Genomic DNA, 21373 nt, shown 5'->3' with positions numbered 1-21373 from the left:
ACTCCGGGGAGCATCATGCTCCCCCTGGTGACCGTTTTGGGGCTATTTGCATCACCAGGAAGATAACCTGGTGATGCAATGATGACAAAACAGTTATGAAGTATAACTCCACAATATGAGAGATGCCTGAAGGTGTATAAAGTGAATTAGACTAGAGCACCTCAGGCTATGAAAGAATTAGACAACATACAATTTGTGCAAATGGAGCATATTAGTATGCAGCAATTCTTAAAAAAGCTAAAAACAGCATTGTTTTAGTTATATCTCATATTGTGAAAATGAGAAAAATTGAATATTAAATAAAATAAAATATTAAAAATAATAATAAATAAAAATATTGCAGAGAACCTTTCCATTTATGCACATAGTTATTAGAACTATATTAATATTGAGCAAGTTTAGATATAATGAAGATTCTCTTTAATTCAGTGTTTGAATTTTTCATCATTACGATTACCAAAGTTATGATTTAATTAATAAGTAAAGGTTACAATAAAATAATACATATACACTTACCAAAGACACTTCTTTTGGGAATCATTCCTCCAAGATGTCCACATGTAACCTAATATCACAGTTCAAGTGCACTCTGCCACAGCGAAAACAGGAATGATGAATCCTCAGAACAAAACCTTAGAAATTAAACGTGCTAATCTTGTCAAAGAAAAATTCTAATGAGTGATTCTCAGTACTATGTCCTTTCACTTCCTTATCACTGATTTGATCGGTGTGAACGTTCTGCTGCATTGAGAGCATCCATTCCCATGCGCCCCACTTCAGAGCTTCTATTAAAATACTCAGCAGGGACCCTATGGCCCACAGGGTCCCTTCGCAACTCATTTCTTGGTCAAAGTGAAAAAACTATTTCCCTAGCCCTGAGATGGCCTCCTAATCCGATGCAGTGCTTTTCACGTCTCCTTAGTAACCATTCTAGAAGCCTAGCCATGAACAATGGAAAAAGAAAGAGGAAGGAGTATCTGTTTCCTATTCACTGGATTTCCTCATGAAAATTTTCCAAATTTTCGTTGACCCGTAGGCGTAGTCGATGTTTGAACCCAAATCCAAACAACATTTTCCAAAAAATGTTGGTTTGGTTCATGGTTCAGAAAAAAATCTGTTCAGTTGTTTCAGTATGGTTTACAGTTTAGAAAAATGGGCGAAATTTGGTTCGGTTTGCAGTTCTGCCCAGGACATACAGGGATTGCTGGAAATGAAGCAGCAGACAGATCAGCAAAAGAAGCCATACTGCAGACAGAAGAAGAGATCTCAGTCCCTTATTTCAATTACAAGCCCATGATATAGCATACCTGCTTGATGCAATGGCAAGAAACTTGGAATCTGCTTGGAAAACAAACTGTACCAAATAAAGTGAAAAATTGAAAACTGGGTTTCAGGCACACAAGTCAAGAAAAGAAGAAACAGTACTGGCAGACTAAGAATCTGGCATACTCATATTACGCATTCTTTCTTATTGCAAGCAGAAGGACCTCCACAATGCCAGACTTGTGATAGTATCCAGACAGTAAAACATGTATTAATAGACTGTCCTAAATATGCAAATGAATGCAAACAAGCCTTCAAAAATGTTTATAGGACACATGACACTATTACCCTAGCAGATCTCTTGAATGATAGAGATGACCTTACAGATGTTTTCTGTAAGGTCATCTCTATCATTTATTTATCTCTATCATATATATCAGATGGTATAAATTAATATCTTTAAAGATATTAATTTATGCCATCTCCTCTAAGGAAGCAAACACAAGCAACACACGAACTGAATTAAGTATGAATCAGACTAAAAGGAGCAACATAAATTCACAGTAAGCACCTCTGAAACTCATCGTACCATGTGAACTGGCATGTTATGATCAACCTAGTCCATATTCCATTAAATCCTAACACAACCAACCTTTTCAGGCAAACAAAAGTCGAGAGAAAAGAAGAAACAGTACTGGCAGACTAAGAACAGGGCATACCCATCTTAAGCATTCTTTCTTATTGCGAGCAGAAGAACCACCACAACGCCAGACTTGTGATAGTATCCAGACAGTAAAACATATATTAATACTGTCCTAAATATGCAAATGAATGCAACAAGCCTTCAAAAATGTTTATAGAACACATGACACCATTATCCTAGCAGATCCTCTTGAATAATAGAGATGACCTTACAGATGTTTTCAACTTCCTTAAAGATATTATACAAGCGTTTCTGTGGCCAAGCAATTTTCTGAGCTCTATAAAGCGATTCAAAGCAAATGTTCTCCTTTAAAAGAATCGCTCTTCTCTTTAAGTTTTCTGTTAGTCTCTCTTAAGTTCTTTCAAAAAGCACAGTGCACTTCATCTTACAAGTTCTAAGTTAAGTCAGGAAAGAAAAGACACCTCTCCTTTTATTTTTATTAGAGTTACTCACCCAACTAACATAACAACTGCTTGGCCACTTGTGGCATTACTCCTGCCTCCCTGTGGTAGGGCTGGTAACCTGAGTGGGAAAACCAACACTCAGGTTCAAAAGGAATACAAAATGGACAAAGAAACCTTTCCTCCACTTAATCAGTTGAGATCACCTACTGATAAAGACCAACCTGATCGTGACTCCTGTCAAAATAAAAGACAAAACACAGATCTATATCAACAAGATCACCCAGCCTTTCTCCTTATTTATTCTGTATCAGATTTTCCTGTGAGCAAATTATCCCAATTTCTAATCCAGAAATGCTTGGAAAATGCGACAGGATCATCGAAGATAGTAAAGCGATTACAGTCTGGAGATCTGCTGGTAGAAACAATAAAGCCAATAAACTCAGAAATATTAATGAAACTGACCACACTTGGTGGAATTCCTGTGAAAATAATGCCATTCCTGTGAAAATAATGTGAAAATATAATGTTGTGGCAGAGTGGGACTTCATTAGCATTAGTAGAGGCATTTGATGCAAGAAAGCAAGCTTATGCAGCATCAGCCAAAAAAAAAAAAAAAAAAACCCACTTCCACTTCACACCTCTGTTTGTTCAAAATACCTGCCCAGCTGAGCCTTAAACTTATTTAGGCTATCAACCTCCACTACAAGGGATGGAAGTCTGTTCCACCAACCAACCACCCGCTGGCTAAAGGCAAATTTCCGCACATCTATCCTACATCTGTCTTTCCTCAATTTGAATTTATGCCCTCTCAGGTGATTTTTCTGAGCTAGAGGAAGAATCCCATCAGCATTGAGCATGCTTAAACCATTCAAGGCTTTATACACCTCTATCAGATCACCTCGCTGGTGCCTAGTCTCCAGACACTGTAATTTGCAAAACTTAAGCCTTTCTTCGTAAGAGCACCCCTTTGTTCCATTCACTAATCTTGTTGCCCTTCTCTGTACTCGTTCCAGCAGCTCTACATCCTTCTTGAAATGAGGCCTCCAGACCTGTATACAGTACTCTAGGTGTGGCCTGACCATTGCCTTATACAAGGGAATAATCACCTCCTTATCCCTGCTGGAAAAATTCCTGTATATCATTGACAATACTCCATGAGCTACTCTTGCAGCCCGTCTGCACTGCTCAGAGAACTTCATATCTGACTGCACAACCACCCCCAAGTCCCTTTCATTCTCTACCACTGTCAGTGTAGTACCACAGAGTTGATACGTTGCTCTGGGGTTGCTGTTTCCCATGTGTACTACTTTACATTTGTCAATGTTAAACTTCATTTGCCACCTCTCAGCCCATCTGCTCAACCTTTCCAGATCCTGTTGCAGCAGCATAGTGTCAGTAGTGTCCTTGACAACCCTGCCAACCTTTGTATCGTCTGCAAACTTGGACATTAAGCTTGATATACCATCATCAATATCATTTATAAATACAGAAAACAATAATGGACCCAACACTGAGCCCTGAGGGACTCCACTAATAACTTTAGTCCACGATGAGCAGTGTCCATTGATTACCACTCTCTGTCTTCTCCCCCTCAACCACCCCTTTATCCATAGCAGCAATTTGCCTCCAATGCCACACTGCTCCAATTTGTGTAGCAGTCTTCCATGTGCAACAGTATCAAAAGCCTTTCTAAGATCCAAGTATATAATATCAAAGCTATTCCCTGCATCCAGTTCTTTTGTGACTGCATCATAATATCCAATCAAATTGGTCAGGCAAGACTTCCCCTTAACAAAACCATGCTGTGTCCGAGCTATAACTGAAGTCTTGTCTAAATGATCCTGCAGTGCTTCTTTAACCAGTGCCTCCATTAACTTTCCTGGAACAGAAGTTAAGCTCACAGGTCTATAATTACTTGTGTCAGCCTTTGATCCTCCTTTGTGAATTGGGGTCACATTTGCACATTTCCAGTCTATGGGTACCTGCCCTGAGTCCAAGGAAGCTCTCATAATTATGGCTAAGGGTTTGCTTACTTCCTTTGCTGCCTCCTTTAATATAACTGGATAGATCCCATCCACCCCGGGTGCCTTTCTTGTGTTTATCTTCAACAGTTTCTCCTCCACTTTACTCCCAGTTATTTCAAGATTCTGTAGCTTACTGCTAGAGTTGAATACACCTCTGGCATTCCCCTCGCTGAATAACTCCTCATGTGTGAATGTCGATGCAAAATATTCATTTTTTTGTTGGCTACCTGAGCAGGGTCATCAACAGTTGACCCATCAATATCAAGTGGACCAATCTGATTCGTCCCCTTCCTTCTAGAGTTGACATAAGTAAAGAACTCTTTGCTGTTTTTCTTTGCATCCCTTGCCAAGGATTTCTCGTAATCTGCCTTCGCCTGCCTAACCTCCTTTGTAACTTGGTTGCATATCAACTTGTATCTATCATAGGCTTCTGTGTCATGTGTTAATTTGTAAGTATCCCATGCATTTTTCTTCTCTGCCATATGCCTCATTAGTTCATCTGACATCCATTTTGGCCTAAACCTTGAACAATATTTCTTAGTTGGTATGTAAAGCCTAGTAGCTTCCAAGATTAATTCTTTGAATGCTTCCCATTTTGAATTTGCTGTTGGTAACATCATCAGTTGGTCCCACTGTATAGAATTTAAATACTGTCTCAGTCCATCGTAGTCGCCTTTACGGAAGCAATAACCCTTCCCTTTACCCCTAATGGTAGTTACCTCTTTGAGTAAATCCCACTTCAGCACACTGTGATCACTGCCACCTAGTGGTTCATTTATCTGCAGATTCTTAATGCATGAAGAATCACTGCTGATAATCAAATCAAGAGTATTACTGCCTCTAGTTGCCTCCCGAACATGCTGATGTAGAAAACAATCATCCAATAAATCCACAAAAGCCCTGCTAGTGTGTGAGTGACCAGCTCCCAAATTCCAGTCAATATCTGGGAAATTAAAATCTCCCATTATAAGACTCTCTGATTTACTGGCCCACTCTATTTCCCTGTACAGTTCCTTATTATACTCATCAGAGTCATTAGGCCTATAGCACACTCCTACTCTCAATTTTGATCTCCCAATGCTTATGTCACACCAAACTGACTCAACACTGCACTGTCCAGCGATGTCGACTGGCTTCACTTCCTTGGTTTTTATGTGTTTCTTAACTAATAGCATAATCCCTCCCCCCTTCCTATCCTGTCTAACCTTTCTGTAGACGTTGTACTCCCCAAATTCCAGTTCTGCATCCCTTATATCTGTGTGACACCACGTCTCTGATATCCCAACAATATCTGCCTTTGATGTTTTGAGCAATACCTCAAATTCATCAAATTTATTTACTAAACTCCTAGCATTGGTGTACACGCAAGTATACCTGCACCTGTTTCTATTCTTAGCTACCCTAACAGAACCCATGTGTTTACTTGTACCGCACTGTAATCATTAACATCTCAGAGGATAAAATTGTGCAAGAATTGACAGATCAAAGAGTAATACATGAAAAAAGAATATTAATCTGAAAAGATGGAGAATTAAGGCCAACATGGAACATAATACTGACCTTTAGTACCCAAAACTTACCAATAATGAAAGCAGGGTATCTGAATTGTCGGATTATGTCCATATATACCGAATCCCATCAGGTGTTATAAGTGCCAGAAATATGGACACACCCAGGTTGCATGCCATGGCACTATGATTTGTCCAAAGTGTGGTTCAGCAGAACAAACTCAAGCTGATTGTACTGTAACCACCTTTACCTGTCCCAATTGCAAAGGTAACCATCTAGCGTATTCAAAAAATTGTGAAATGTGGAAAGTGGGGAAAGAAATACAAAAATAGAAAACAGAAAAGAAAGTAATGTATCAGGAAGCCAAAAAGCATATTATACAGTTTATGCCGAAACGCACTTATGCACAAGCAACCAACACAGCCTGTTGCTACTCAAACTGACATTACAGTCCCTCCAAACATTTCTTTTGTAGATTGGGCCAGGTCTGTGCTTAATGCTAAGCCACAACCTGCCAAACACAAGCAACTGGAAGAAGGAATTAATACTCCAATTTCAGTTCCACCCAACATGCCTGAAACTACAAAAAAAAGTAGACAAAACAGTACCAACAGATCATGCTCAGACCAAGAAACAATTCCCTATACATATGGATATTGACAACAAAACTAACCCAGAAGAAACTATCTTAGAACTTCATGCATAAGAACACATGGATACAGAGCGACCAGTTTTCCCCAAAAATTACAGAAATAAAACAGATCGTTACAAACAAACTGCTGCAAAAAAACACACAGATCAAAACATAACTCCTAAAACCAAGTAATGCAGCACATACTTCAATGGAACTGCAGAGGCATATGAGCCAATACTGATGATATATATGACCTGATCAATAAGTACAATCCAGTGAGTGTTTGTCTGCAAGAAACTAATTTACACCACAGGTAAATCTCTCAATTAGAAAGTTCACAATGTACAGAAAAGACAGGAATACAGTCTGTCCTCGTATAGCACGATAGCTGTGTTCCTAGAAACCCTCGTGCAATGCAAAATCGTGCAATATAAACAACAGGCCCTATGGGAAAATTGGGGTTAGGTGCCGACCACCCAAGATTGAACACACATTTGGAACCAAAACATTACCAAACACAATAAATAATCGGGTAATTTTAATCGTTATAAAATACTTAAATATTTTATAACGATTAAAATACGTAATAAAAAATATAATATTTTTTATTATAATATAATAAATAATAAATATTTTTTATTATTTATTATATTATAATAAAGTATTTTTAGTATTTTTTAATACTAAAAAAGTATTTTTTACGAATAAAATACGTATTTTATTCGTAAAAAAATTATTATATTAACTAAAATACTTACGTATTTTATAATACGTAAGTATGAATTATAATACGTAAGTCGTAATAAAATGCTTACGTATTTTATTACGACTATTACGTAATAAAATATTGCTAATGCTTTTGCTTCTATCTTAAGCAAACTTGTTTTTTGTTTGACTTTCTGTCCAAACAGATGACAGCTGTTCCATCTCTTCCAATTCTTGTGTCTTAATCTAATGGATTTTAATTACACTTTGAGTTGTTCCCGCTATGAAAGTTGTTTTTATCTTCTCTGCATTCTTTGTAATTCTCGGCGTTGCCTCATTTAGGTCTGTAGCACGTGCAATATCACATGGTCTTTCATTTCGCTCAAAGCGTTTCGCAATTTCATATTTTTTTCTCTATCGACAGAGGCGGACTGGCCATAAGCCTTACCCGGGAAATCCCGGTGGGCCAGAGGTCGGTGTGATTTTGGCCATAAACCGTAGTATGAGGCCACTATAAATTTTCCCGTGTAAGAATTTTTGATCCAGTCCGCACCTGTTTATCGATATTGCTTCTTTTTTTTTTCTCTCTCTGAATCTGCAGTGTCTTCACCAAGACACTTCCTTTTCACACCATTTAAGTATTTTACTAATTTTTAGGGAATAAAGCGCAATTACAAAACGAGGAGGCACGCTTAATACACATAAACAAAGCTGCTCGCGTATAGCAACTGAATAAACAACACCGTAAAGGCCGAGATACACTATTAACACCCCACATTTTACTAAAGCACATTTCTGGGGGTTGCTACCATAAAACAATAAAAACTATTTCCGGTTTCGTTTCTGCTAGTGGAATCTGTTATAAACTGGTAGTAAACTCCATCTAATTGCATTTGCGATTATATCGATAGCTGGAATTGTGTTGGTTTTTACGTTATTATAGTGAAATGTGTTTCCCCTTCACTGATATAAAATACATAAATAGATTTTCAGAATCTTCTTCATCCCTTCATGTTGCGTTCGGTTGGGGTGATTCCGCGTTCGACTGCCATTTCTTGTAAACTCAAAGGCGAATCGTGCATAAGCGAATTCGGTTCGTGTTATATAAGATAACATTCCCCTATTTATAAATCGTGTATGATCAAATTCGTGTAATGTAAACACGTGTTATACGAGGACAGACTGTACTGCAAAATCCGCACATGGAGGAGTAGCAATACTAGTTAACTCTAAAATCCCAGCTCGACATATCTCTCTACAGACTGACTTAGAAGCTGTTGCTGTGCGTATTGCGCTTGGAATAACACTAACTCTTGTTTCAATATACCTCCCACCAAATAGACTTTTCATTCTAAAAGTACTAGAAGATCTTATAGATAAAAGAGGACATCTGCATTATGACCTTACTGCTCTTGCGCCATAAAGCCCATAAACAAACAAACAAACAAACAAAAGAGGACATCTGATTGAGACCTTACTGAATCAACAGCAGTTAACCTTATTAAATACTGGCCATCACACTTATGTCCATCTACCCACAGGATCCACTTCAGCAATTGATCTGTCAATCTGTTCTCCCGTACTGTTCCCCAGTATGGAGTGGTCAATCTTATATGATCCACACAACTGTGATCATTTTCTAATTATATGTAAAATACTAACAGAACAATCCCACTGTCCAGATTACAGAGTAAAATTGAAATTCACAAAAGCAAATTGGACAAAATATTCAGTCTGTGTTTATTTTGATGATCAATTTATTAAATCACAACCAATAGATGAAGTCACCGAGCATATTACCACACAAATTTTGGCAGCAGCTTCAGAGGCAATTCCTCAATCCTCTGCAAACCAAAAAAGACATGCAAAACACTGGTGGAATGAAGCCTGTAATAGTGCAAAATAAGAAAAAAATAAAGCTTGGAACCTATTTCGTGTTTCCTAGAACAGCCAACCTCATTTTATATAAAAAAACAAAAGGCAGGGACACAACAAATCAGAAGACCAGCCAAAAAAAGAATCCTGGATAAAATTTGTCAGTACCATCAAGAAGGACACTAGCAGTCGGCTAATATGGAAGAAAATCCAACAATTAATAAGTGCATTCCTTTTTCTGCTCCAATCTTGATTAAGAATGGACGAGAATTGTCTTCCCCAAAGGAAATAGGCGATTTCCTTGGAGAGACTTTCAGTCAAATATCATCAGCCTCTGTGTACGACAATTCTTTCCTGAAAATCGAAACCTTTGCAGAAAAATATAAAATATTTTTCAACACCACCCAATCCCTTCCTTATAATCAGCCATTCATCCTAGCTGAACTCCAAGAAGCTCTGAAAAGAACAACAAACAGCGCAGCAGGACTCGACGGAATCTACTATATAATGCTTAAACATCTAAATAATGCAGCTTTAATATTGTTTGTTATTTGGTTTTTAGGAGCATTAGCAACTAAGGCCATATTGCTCCGGGGATATGCGGTGGTCATTCCCTGACCTTTCCGTATCTTCCATATTTGGTGGCCACGGACTCGAACCCCAGTCTAATCAAGAAGCGTGTGCTACGCACTATTGCTCTTGCCCACCTGACTACAGAGGTGCCAGTGCAGCTTTAAGCTTATTACTAGTTTTCTACAACTGGATATTTCTTGAATGTGTTTATCCTTCCTCATGGCATCATTCTGTATTCCTTGCGTTTCCAAAACCAGGAAAGGATCAGTCACTTCCACAAAACTACTGACCAATTTCCCTAACCAGCTGTTTAAGTAAAACACTAGAAAAAAATGATACATAGGAGATTAAAATGGATCTCAGAAAGTAAAATGCTGCTAAATATCAACCAATATGTTTCCGACAAAACAGATCCTGCTTAGACCTTATGGTAAGAGCCGAAACTAACATTCGCAGTGCATATGTTAAAAATGAACATCTAGTAATGGTAAATCTAAATATTGAAAAGGTATTTCGTACCACATGGAGGTATGGCATTCTACGAGAGCTGTATGCTCTAAGGTTGAGAGGACACATGCCTCACTTCATCCAGAACTTTCTTAAGTGCAGAACCTTTCAAGTTCTTCACAGAATGTACTTTCACAATATTTTATTCAAGAAAAAGGGGTACCCAAAGGGTCCATAATTAGTCCTACATTCTTTGCAATTAGGCTAAACACCATGATGCAGAATATTCCCAAACTGTAGAAATATATATGTATGCTGATGATCTTGCTATATCATGCCATTCACCCAATTAACAGCATAGAGAGACAGTTACAACTTTCCATAAATAAGTTAGAGACATGGACTGTACAAAATGGTTATCGTCTGTCAAAGCAAAAGACAATTGCAGTTCATTTCTGTAAAAAGCACAGATTACATCCAGAGCCTGAACTTAAATAAAAAAACCTACCAATTCCTCTTGCCAGCAATATCCACTTTTTAGCTTTAATATTAGATACTAAACTCAATTTTGCAATGAACATAACTTATCTCAGAACTCTCTGCTTGAAAAAACTCAATATTAGCATTAGCATTAGCATTAGTAGAGGCATTTGATGCAAGAAAGCAAGCTTATGCAGCATCAGCCAAAAAAAAAAAAAAAAAAAAAAACCCACTTCCACTTCACCCCTCTGTTCGTTCAAAATACCTGTCCAGCTGAGCCTTAAACTTATTTAGGCTATCAACCTCCACCACAAGGGATGGCAGTCTGTTCCACCAACCACCCACCCGCTGGCTAAAGGCAAATTTCTGCACGTCTATCCTACATCTATCTTTCCTCAATTTGAATTTATGCCCTCTCAGGTGATTTTTCTGAGATAGAGGAAGAATCCCATCAGCATTGAGCATGCTTAAACCATTCAAGGCTTTATACACCTCTATCAGATCACCTCGCTGGTGCCTAGTCTCCAGACACTGTAATTTGCAAAATTTAAGCCTTTCTTCGTAAGAGCACCCCTTTGTTCCATTCACTAATCTTGTTGCCCTTCTCTGTACTCGTTCCAGCAGCTCTACATCCTTCTTGAAATGAGGCCTCCAGACCTGTATACAGTACTCTAGGTGTGGCCTGACCATTGCCTTATACAATGGAATAATCACCTCCTTATCCCTGCTGGAAAAATTCCTGTATATCATTGACAATACTCCATGAGCTACTCTTGCAGCCCATCTGCACTGCTCAGAGAACTTCATATCTGCCTGCACAATCACCCCCAAGTCCCTTTCATTCTCTACCACTGTCAGTGTAGTACCACAGAGTTGATACGTTGCTCTGGGGTTGCTGTTTCCCATGTGTAGTACTTTACATTTGTCAATGTTAAACTTCATTTGCCACCTCTCAGCCCATCTGCTCAACCTTTCCAGATCCTGTTGCAGCAGCATAGTGTCAGTAGTGTCCTTGACAACCCTGCCAACCTTTGTATCATCTGCAAACTTGGACATTAAGCTTGATATACCATCATCAATATCATTTATAAATACAGAAAACAATAATGGACCCAACACTGAGCCCTGAGGGACTCCACTAATAACATTAGTCCACGATGAGCAGTGTCCATTGATTACCACTCTCTGTCTTCTCCCCCTCAACCACCCCTTTATCCATAGCAGCAATTTGCCTCCAATGTCACACTGCTCCAATTTGTGTAGCAGTCTTCCATGTGCAACAGTATCAAAAGCCTTTCTAAGATCCAAGTATATAATATCAAAGTTATTCCCTGCATCCAGTTCTTTTGTGACTGCATCATAGTATCCAATCAAGTTGGTCAGGCAAGACTTCCCCTTAACAAAACCATGTTGTGTCTGAGCTATAACTGAAGTCTTGTCTATATACTCAAAGCCATCTCTGCCATGGCATAGGGTGCAGATAAATGCACTCTCCTGCATTTGTATCATTTGCTCATCAGGTCACGTCTAGATTATGGTTCAATAGTCTTTATGAATAGACTGTTCAAATTAGACTTTATGAATATATCTAATATCAAATAAGGCAAACTCCGGCACCGTTCCAAATATTTGAATAGGCACATTTTGGCCTCAGTTGCACTTGTGCCGCTAAAGCTCTACACCACCACAACCAACCAACCAACCTTTCACAGTCACTGCAGGAAAAAAGCATCTCCAGACAGTAAGAAAATTGCAGAGAAGCAATACTTTTGATAGAATAATATACATGTTTTGATCAGCAATATTTAAATAACTGGAAGACAGTTTTCTTATTGCAAAACACAAAGATCAAAATTAACTGTTCTCCATAATAGATATTAATTGCAGCACAAATTGCAAAAGTAACAAGATTGCACAGAAATTCATTAGAACATTTGGCGGGTAGGGGAATTGGCTTGATGTTTCAGGAGCTGCCTTGCTCCTGAAATGTCAGGTAATTCCCTCCCCCCCCCCAATAGTCTCTAATGAATTTCTATGCAGTCTTGTGTTCCCTTTTAAGATTTATCTTTTCCTTCATAATAGATATCATTTTATATATTCTAGAGCATAGATCTCTTGTAAATTTTATTTTTGATTTTTTCCCATGTCTGATTGGTTATAATAGGCTCTGCATGAGGATATTCTTTCACATAAAAAACTCTTTGATAAAGTGAAAAATATAGCACAGAAACTCATGGAACACGTTGGGGAAGATGAGGCTCAAGGTGTAACTGAAAAACTAGATGAAATAATGGAACGTTATAATAAAACCATTGAAGATAGTGATCAGATTAGTAAACTCTTAATTACAGCTCAAAAAGGACTTGATGTTTTTACTGCAACTTATGAAAGAGTAGCTGTCTGGATTGAGAAAATAACAACGAAACTTACTCAGTTTCAAATACTGAGTGTCTATATTGAACAACTGGAGGAACAAGTGCAAGAATTAAAGGTAAGTTGGCTTTTATTTGTAATAAATAATAGCTTTCTTTTACACTCTGAAATGAATATTTAGTTGATATATAATCTACCTTTTGTCCTCACCGTGTCCGTCAATCTTGATTTGGCGCAGTATAGCGGCCCCGAGTGCCAAGCGAGTGATCTAGCAATTTCCAAAGTGTAGTTTCTATAAGGTGGTTAAAATTTCTAAAGTCTTTTACTTTCAAAGTTATTTATTTTCTGGCTCTTTATAAATAAAGAAGGAAGCCTCCTACATGAAAGGAAAAACACCTTTCTTTTGTGTATATATATAACTAACTCTTGTAACAAACTAACCACTAATTTCTTATCGCTTGGTCACTGGTGGTACCGCTCCTACCTCCACGTGGCAGGAGCGGTACCACCCTTTCTGCTCCCTTTAGCCCCAAGGGTTGTTTTATCCCCCGGTAACCCGGGGGATAAAACACGGGGGATAAAGACGCTGGCAGACAGGAATCACCAGCCTTCCTGATTATCCATTCTCTGTCGGCTCAACGATGCCTGGAACATGCAGCAGCATCACCAAAAATGGGGTGAAACGTCTCCAATCCGGGGACTTACTGATAGACTTCTCTCCCAAGACACTCTGAACAATTATTAAGACTCAATACTTTAAGCGGAATTCCAATTCGAGTCACTCCACATAACACTCTGAATTCGTCAAAGGGAGTGATCACTGTGTGAGATCTATTGAATGTTTCTGAAGAAGAAATAATCCAGGAACTGAAGGGACAAAATGTATCAAGCAAAAAGAATCGTGATATGAAAAGATGGTACGTTAGTCCCAACACGCAACATAATTCTAACATTCAATACACCAAATCTACCAGCTTCAGTCAAAGCAGGTTACTTAAATTGTCGTGTTCGACCCTTTATCCCAAATCCCCTAAGATGCTACAAATGCCAGAAATTGTCACTCCCAGACAGCATGCCGTGGAGTTTCAACATGTCCGAACTGTGGCTCTACATCTCATAGCCAGTCAGAATGCAAAGCTCAAGCTCCTCTGTGTCCTAATTGCAGGGGCAACCATCCAGCATACTCTAAAGAATGTGATCTCTGGAAGCTAGGGAAGAAAATTCAAAAATACAAGACTGAAAATAAAGTCTCATTTCAAGAAGCTACAAAACAAATTAAATTAATCATGCCAAAAAAGCTCTTATGTGTCGGCTATCCACTCTCACCAACCAGTAGCATGTCAGACGGAAGTGTCACTCTCTCCAGATAAATCGATCGCAGACAGGGCTCAATCAGTTCTATCGACCCAGCTTACACCAAAGCAAAACACAGTACATCAAAGAATGAATACACGTCTCACAGTTCCAACCCAAATCATAACCCACGATAAAGTAACAGAAAAACTGCAAAAATCAGATCCTGTCGAGGTTAATCAAACACCCTCAACAAGGATGAATACTGATGATATGATCACCCAAGACCTCCTTGAATTACATGCAGATGGTGAAATGGAAGATAACAATGATTCAACATGCCCCAACTTTCCCAGAAAAGAAAAACCTAAGCTAGATCGTCACAAACAACCCACTTATAAAAAGCATTCAGATTCATCTCCCTCTTACAAATCCAAATAATGGAACAGATCATCCAATGGAACTGTAGAGGCCTTCGCAGTAACATCGATGATATCCATGAATTAATTCACCACCACAGACCTCTTGCAATGCGCTTGCAGGAAACGAATTTGACACCTCAGATCTCAATCAAAATCAAAAATTATACTATGTTCAGACAAGTTAGAGCTGGCACTAACAGTTCTCACGGAGGAGTAGCAATACTCGTGGATTCTAGCATCCTCCTCCAGACGCATCCATTTACAAACAGCCTTAGAAGCTGTTGCCACTCGCGTTGTAAATGGTATTACACTGACACTGGTTTCAATCTATCTTCCACCAAATCATCAATATACTATTCAGGAAATTGAAGATCTTGTTTTGCAGTTACCATCTCCATTTTGTATACTAGGAGACTTTAATTCCCACCATCCAATATGGGGTTCCCCTATCTCAGACAGACGAGGGAAGCTTATTGAAATGTGGATAGACAGGCAGAATTTAACTTTACTAAATACTGGCACTCCTACGTATATCCATCTCCCTACAGGTTCAACATCTGCAATAGACCTTTCCATTTGTTCCCCAATCCTCTTTCCAAGTATAGATTGGTTAACTCTAAGTGATCTTTATAGCAGCGACCATTATCCGATAATCTGCAAAATTCAAACATCCTGTTCCTTCCCAACAGAAAATACAATTATATGGAAATTTTCAAGAGCTGATTGGACAAAATACAGAACGCACATATAATTTGACAACTACATCATTCAGTCCTGTTCCATAAACAGCATTACTGAGCACATCACAAATCAAATTCTGAAAGTCGCATCCGCTGCCATTCCTCAATATCACGTAAGAAATAGACGAAAAAAAAGTTACTGGTGGAATGAAGACTGCAACCATGCGAAAAAAAGAAAAACAAAGCGTGGAACCTTTTCCGCAAACACTCAACCACCTCCAATCTTATTAGTTATAAACGTCTTAGAGCAAAAGCTCGTTACATCAGATGTAAAGCGAAAAAAGAAAATTGGATTAAATTCACCTCATCAGTAAAGAAAAATACCGATATCAGATTAATCTGGAGAAAAATAAAATGTTTGAATGGTAAATTTCCTTCTTTATCCACCCCACTACTGAACTGGAGTGGACAGGAGCTTACTACTCCTAGAGAAATATCAAATGCACTGGGGATCGTATTTTCTCAATTATCCTCTTCTATCACCTATGATCAAACATTTCAAAAACTTAAATCAGTTGCAGAGAAATCCAGACTAAATTTCACTGACAATTCCACTTTACCTTATAATAAACCATTTACCATGCTTGATCTGCAATAATCCCTTAACAACTCAAGAAACAGTGCTACTGGCCCTGATGGGATATACTATGCAATGCTCATATTTTTCAATTGAATTTTTTCCGAACATACCTTCCAAAGTTCCTGGCGTCATTCTTATATATTAGCAATTGCAAAGCCCGGTAAAGATCATTCAGTTCCGCAAAATTACATACCGATATCCTTTACCAGCTGTCTAAGCAAAACCCTCGAGAAAATGTTACATCACATCTCACTTGGTTCGTGGAGTCCCAAAACTTGATTAACAACAACCAATTTGGATTCCTTAAAAATCGATCTTCATTGGATCTCATGATCAAAACTGAGACAAACATTAGGAATGCTTTCATCAAGAAGGAACATCTCGTGATGCTCTGTCTTGACGTTGAGAAAGCCTTTGCACTACATGGCGCTTCGGCATCTTAAAAGATCTACATTCTCTTGGCCTGTGAATGCAGAAGGTTATCAAATTGTAGCAGGATACTTAATAATTTTGTAATAACTGAGAGCAAAGTGGAGGAGAAATTGTTGAAGTTAAACATAAGAAAAGCACCTGGGGTGGATGGGATCTATCCAGTTATATTAAAGGAGGCAGCAAAGCAACTAAGCAAACCCTTAGCCATAATTATGAGAGCATCCTTGGACTCAGGGGAGGTTCCCACGGACTGGAGATGTGCAAATGTATCCCCAATTCACAAAGGGGGATCGAAGGGTGACACGAGTAATTACAGACCAGTTAGTTTAACTTCTGTTCCGGTTAAAATAATGGAGTCACTGGTTAAAGATGCATTGCAGGATCATCTAGGCAAGACTGCAGCAATAATTCAGACACAGCATGGGTTTGTTAAGGGAAAGTCTTGTCTGACAAATTTGATAGGATATTATGATGTGATTACAAAGGAACTGGATGCAAAAAGTAATTTTGATATCATATATTTGGATTTCAGGAAATCTTTTGACACTGTTGCGCATGGAAGACTATTGTACAAATTGGAGCAGAATGGTATTAAGGGTAAGTTGCTACAATGGATAAAAGGATGGTTAATGGGAAAAGGCAGAGGGTGGTAATCAATGGGTGCTGCTCTTCGTGGACTAATGTTATTAGTGGAGTCACACAGAGTTCGGTGTTGGGTCCACTGTTGTTTTGTATATTTATCAATGATATTGATGAAGGTATATCAGGTTTAGTGTCGAAGTTTGCAGATGGTACAAAGGTTGGCAGGGCTGTTGATGACAGTAATGGCAATGTGCGACTGCAACAGGATCTAGAAAATTTAGGCAGATGGGCTGAGAAGTGGCAACTGAAGTTTAACATTGAAAAATGCAAAGTACTGCATATGGGTAGAAGTAACCTCAGAGAAATTTACCAAATATGTGGTATTACACTTAAGGAGATAGAAAATGAAAAAGACCTGGGAGTAATTGTGCAGTCAGATATGAAGTTTTCTGAGCAATGCAGACAGGCTGCCAGGGCAGGTCATGGGGTTTTGTCAATGATATATAGGAATTTTGCTAGCAGGGAAAAGGAGGTGATTGTCCCTCTGTATAAGGCAATGGTCAGGCCACGCCTTGAGTACTGTGTACAGGTCTGGAGGCCTCATTTTAAGAAGGATGTAGATTTACTTGAGCGTGTACAGAGAAGGGCAACAAGATTGGTGAGGGGAATGAAGGGATCCTCTTACCACGAGAGGCTTAAGTTCTGCAAATTGCAGTGGCTGGAGACTAGGCACCTGCGCAGTTATCTGATTGAGGTGTATAAGCCCTTGAATGGGTTGAGCATGCTGAATTCTGATGGGATCCTTCCACTTGTTTAGATAACCTAAGGGGGCATAAATTCAAATTAAGAAAGGACAGATGTAGAATAGATGTGCGGAAATTTGCCTTTAGCCAGCGGGTGGTTAATTGCTGGAACAAACATCCATGTGTTGTTGTGGAAGTTGATAGGTTGAACAAACTTAAGGAGGAACTGGACAGGCATTTGGAGGGAATGGTGTGATTTTTTTTTTTTTTTTTGGCTGATGCTGCATAAGCTCATGCACTTGCTTTCTTGTATCACATGCTACTACTACTACTGAGAGGTAATTTATAATACTTTATCCAAAATTTTCTTCATCGGTGATCCTTTCAAGTTCGTTACCGGGGAACCCTCTCTAAGGTCTTTACCCAAGAAGAAGGAATTCCACAAGGGTCGGTTCTCAGTGCCACTTTTTTTGCAATGAGAATGAACCATATAATTGAACTCACTCCGAAAACTGTAGATTCGTACCTTTTCGCAGATGATCTCTCAATATCCTGTTATTCTCAAAACATACATTATATTGAATGCCATCTACAAATATCAAAAATCGCATCCTGACATGGATGACACAAAATGGTTATAGACTGTCCAGCCAGCAATCTTCTGCCATTCACTTCTGTATCAGGCACAATATAAATCCTGAACCCGAGCTCCACTTGAATAACCATCCTCTTCCCATAGCTAATAGTATTCGTCTACTAGGATTATTTTTTGACAGCAAGTTAAACTTCCAAAAGCACATTGAATATCTCCGGACAAATTGTCAAAAGAAACTGAACATACTCAGAGTCTTATCAGCGACAACATGGGGAGCAGATCGTTACAGCCTGCTTCACCTATACAGAACTATAATTAGATCACGCCTGGACTACGGGCGCCTGTTTTCGATTCTGCTAGAGAGTGTTTTCTCTTGCCTCAACCCTATTCAACATTCAGCTCTTAAAACGGCACTAGGTGCATTCAGAACATCTCCAGTGCAAAGTTTGTATATTGAAGCCCATGAACCTCCTCTAAATATCAGGAGAAAGATGTTGCTGTTGAACTATGCAATCAAGATCCAAAGCCAGGTGACCCATCCTAATTGGTCAATACTTTATGATCTGCTGTATATGACCCTGTATAGAAACAAACCACAGATAGTTCAGCCTGCTGGTATTAAGCAAAAACATCTAGCAGAAGATTGGGATATACACTTCGATAAAATCTTGCAAGATCCTATAGATCCCGACCCTCCATTGTCTGTCATCATGCCATGTTGGGACAATTATTTCCACCAGTGGGGAAACACTCTCTGTCAGACTTTATCATCCAACAGCTACACATTGAATATACTCAACATTATCCCGACTTCGCTAAAATATATACAGATGGATCGAAGTCTGAGAATGGATCGGGTGCAGCAATGGTACTCCCTGATAACATTATTTCTCTATCTCTTCCGACAGAGTGCAGTAGCTACACGACTGAATTATATGCCATAAAGCTTGCATTAGAAAATGTCTTCCATATGTCGATTCAAAAGAGCATAATATACACAGACTCGCAAGGTTCCATATTAACATTGCAAAACAATTTCCCGCCTACTCACCCATTATTAAAGCTCATCAAAACACAGTTGATGCGTTTTGGAGAGTATCAGCAAAAGGTTATCTTCTGCTGGATCCCAGGCCATACCGGAATACCAGGACATGAAATTGCAGATGATTCTGCCAAAAATCCATCCAGCTCAGCCCCAACGAATTCCCTAGTACTGGTCACAGATTATAAAATGAATATACAAAGAATATGTAAAAAGATCAATGGACTCTTCAGTGGCAAACGCAATTTCATAATAAACTACTCCAAATAAAACCTTTACCAAAATTATAGGCTCCTAGCTCCATAACAAACAGACAAGAAGTAATTCTAGCCAGAGCCAGAATCAGCCATTCTCATTTAACCCATCTGTTTCTTTTGTCAGGAAATGATCCTCCCCAGTGTAGTCATTGTCATACACCACTCATAGTCAAACACATACTTCTGGACTGTACTCTATATAATAATGCTCAACTAATGTCTTTCAGTTCTCTGTCAAATTTAAAGGAACCTTTGTCACTTAGCCATATCATAGGCAAAAATTCAAATCTCGCAGAATTCTTCTCCTTCCTAAAACGAATAGGATTGTATAACCGTTTTTAACTGCTTCTAAATAAACAAACGCAGGCAGTATGCACCACTTCCATAAGTGCAATATGGCCTAAGTAGCCATTGCACTTAAAACCCCAACAACAACAGTGCAATATAGCCTCAGAAGCTGATGTGCCAAAAACCACTAAATAAACAAATAAACAAAGTGTCTGTGAATCCACACGAACTATCTCAGCTTGTGATGGATGACTGTAAATGAAATTTTATATTTGGCTATTTTAAAAAGATTTGTCAAGCTATCCCAATTTTATTTAAATCAGACCAATAGAAATCCCACAATTATCATTTCTTTATTTTTCCACCTGCATATAATAACCCCACTCCCAGTGGATGGATTTGTGTGAAATTTTATTTTATATTTTGCCATTTTGAACAATACATCAAGCCATCCCAATTTCATTAAAATTGGAACAATATAAATCTGGCAATTATTATTATTATATATATATATATTTTTTTTTTTTTTCATACATATCGCAGGCTATGTATACACTGTATGTTGTAATTGAAGCCCTAGATATTATGTTTCACTATACACTGGTTGGAGGAATGAATGGTAGCTGCACAGAAATGAAAAATGTTTTCATTCATTCTGCTTTTAAAAGTCATTGATTTTTATCTCGAGGCTTTTTTTGTTAAAAATCATGAATTACACCACTCTTCATGGTTTTCGATGTTTCTAACTGCACTTTTTACTCTGATTTCAGAAATGTTTTTTCTATCATGTACCATTTTTTCACAAATCACTTAAGTTGATTTCATTGGTTGTGTTATTGCATGTATTAAGTTAGGAATAAATACTGAAAATTTGTAAACTAAATCTTCACACGTTGGCAACAAATGACCAGACATTTGTTTCTTGCATTCGAGGTCGATATTTCTGCAATATGTAGAGTGCTCTTCAAAAGTGACTAAAGTTATTTCTAAGTTATACATTTCTCTTAGCAATCTTATTTTTAAAACCTTTCTGTAGTTGAAAAGAGTAGCTGCAAGTAAGAACACAGAACGGAAATTCACCTTTCTTTATTTATCCATATATTTCTAGTTCCACTAACCGACTAACACTTCAACCGCTTGGCTTCCTAACGGCAATGCTCCTGCCTCCCTATGGCAGGGCTGGAAACCTTGGCAGAAAAGTCCTCTTTCCAAGGGCTAAAGGGAGCAAACATAGTAAATACAGACCATGTAGACATGATAAGCGACAACCCAAAGAGAGAGAGAGAGAGAGAGAGAGAGAGAGAGAGAGAGAGAGAGAGAGAGAGAGAGAGAGAGAGAGAGACTGAACGGATGAAGCAACTCTGCCCATCTTTCTTAATCTTCCTCTCTCTTAATAGTCAGCCTATGAA

General features: G+C 38.5%; 1 protein-coding gene across 7 annotated transcripts in view; it reads left to right on the top strand.

Moving 5' to 3' along the window:
• Nucleotides 1–21373, top strand: part of LOC150085455 (uncharacterized) — a 1845429-nt gene that overhangs the window by 1164706 nt on the left and 659350 nt on the right. For all 7 annotated transcript variants that reach the window (XM_090374043.1, XM_090374041.1, XM_090374042.1 and 4 more), the window contains one exon: nt 12782–13108. In XM_090374043.1, coding sequence (XP_090230169.1) covers nt 12782–13108 — 327 coding nt within the window. The remainder of the gene's footprint in view (nt 1–12781; nt 13109–21373) is intronic.

This window comes from Mastigoproctus giganteus, chromosome 5, assembly GCF_048544385.1.
Source record: "Mastigoproctus giganteus isolate SK-2022 chromosome 5, ASM4854438v1, whole genome shotgun sequence".
Classification (NCBI taxonomy): Eukaryota; Metazoa; Arthropoda; class Arachnida; order Uropygi; family Thelyphonidae; genus Mastigoproctus; species Mastigoproctus giganteus.
This window is presented reverse-complemented; position numbering and strand designations above follow the sequence as displayed.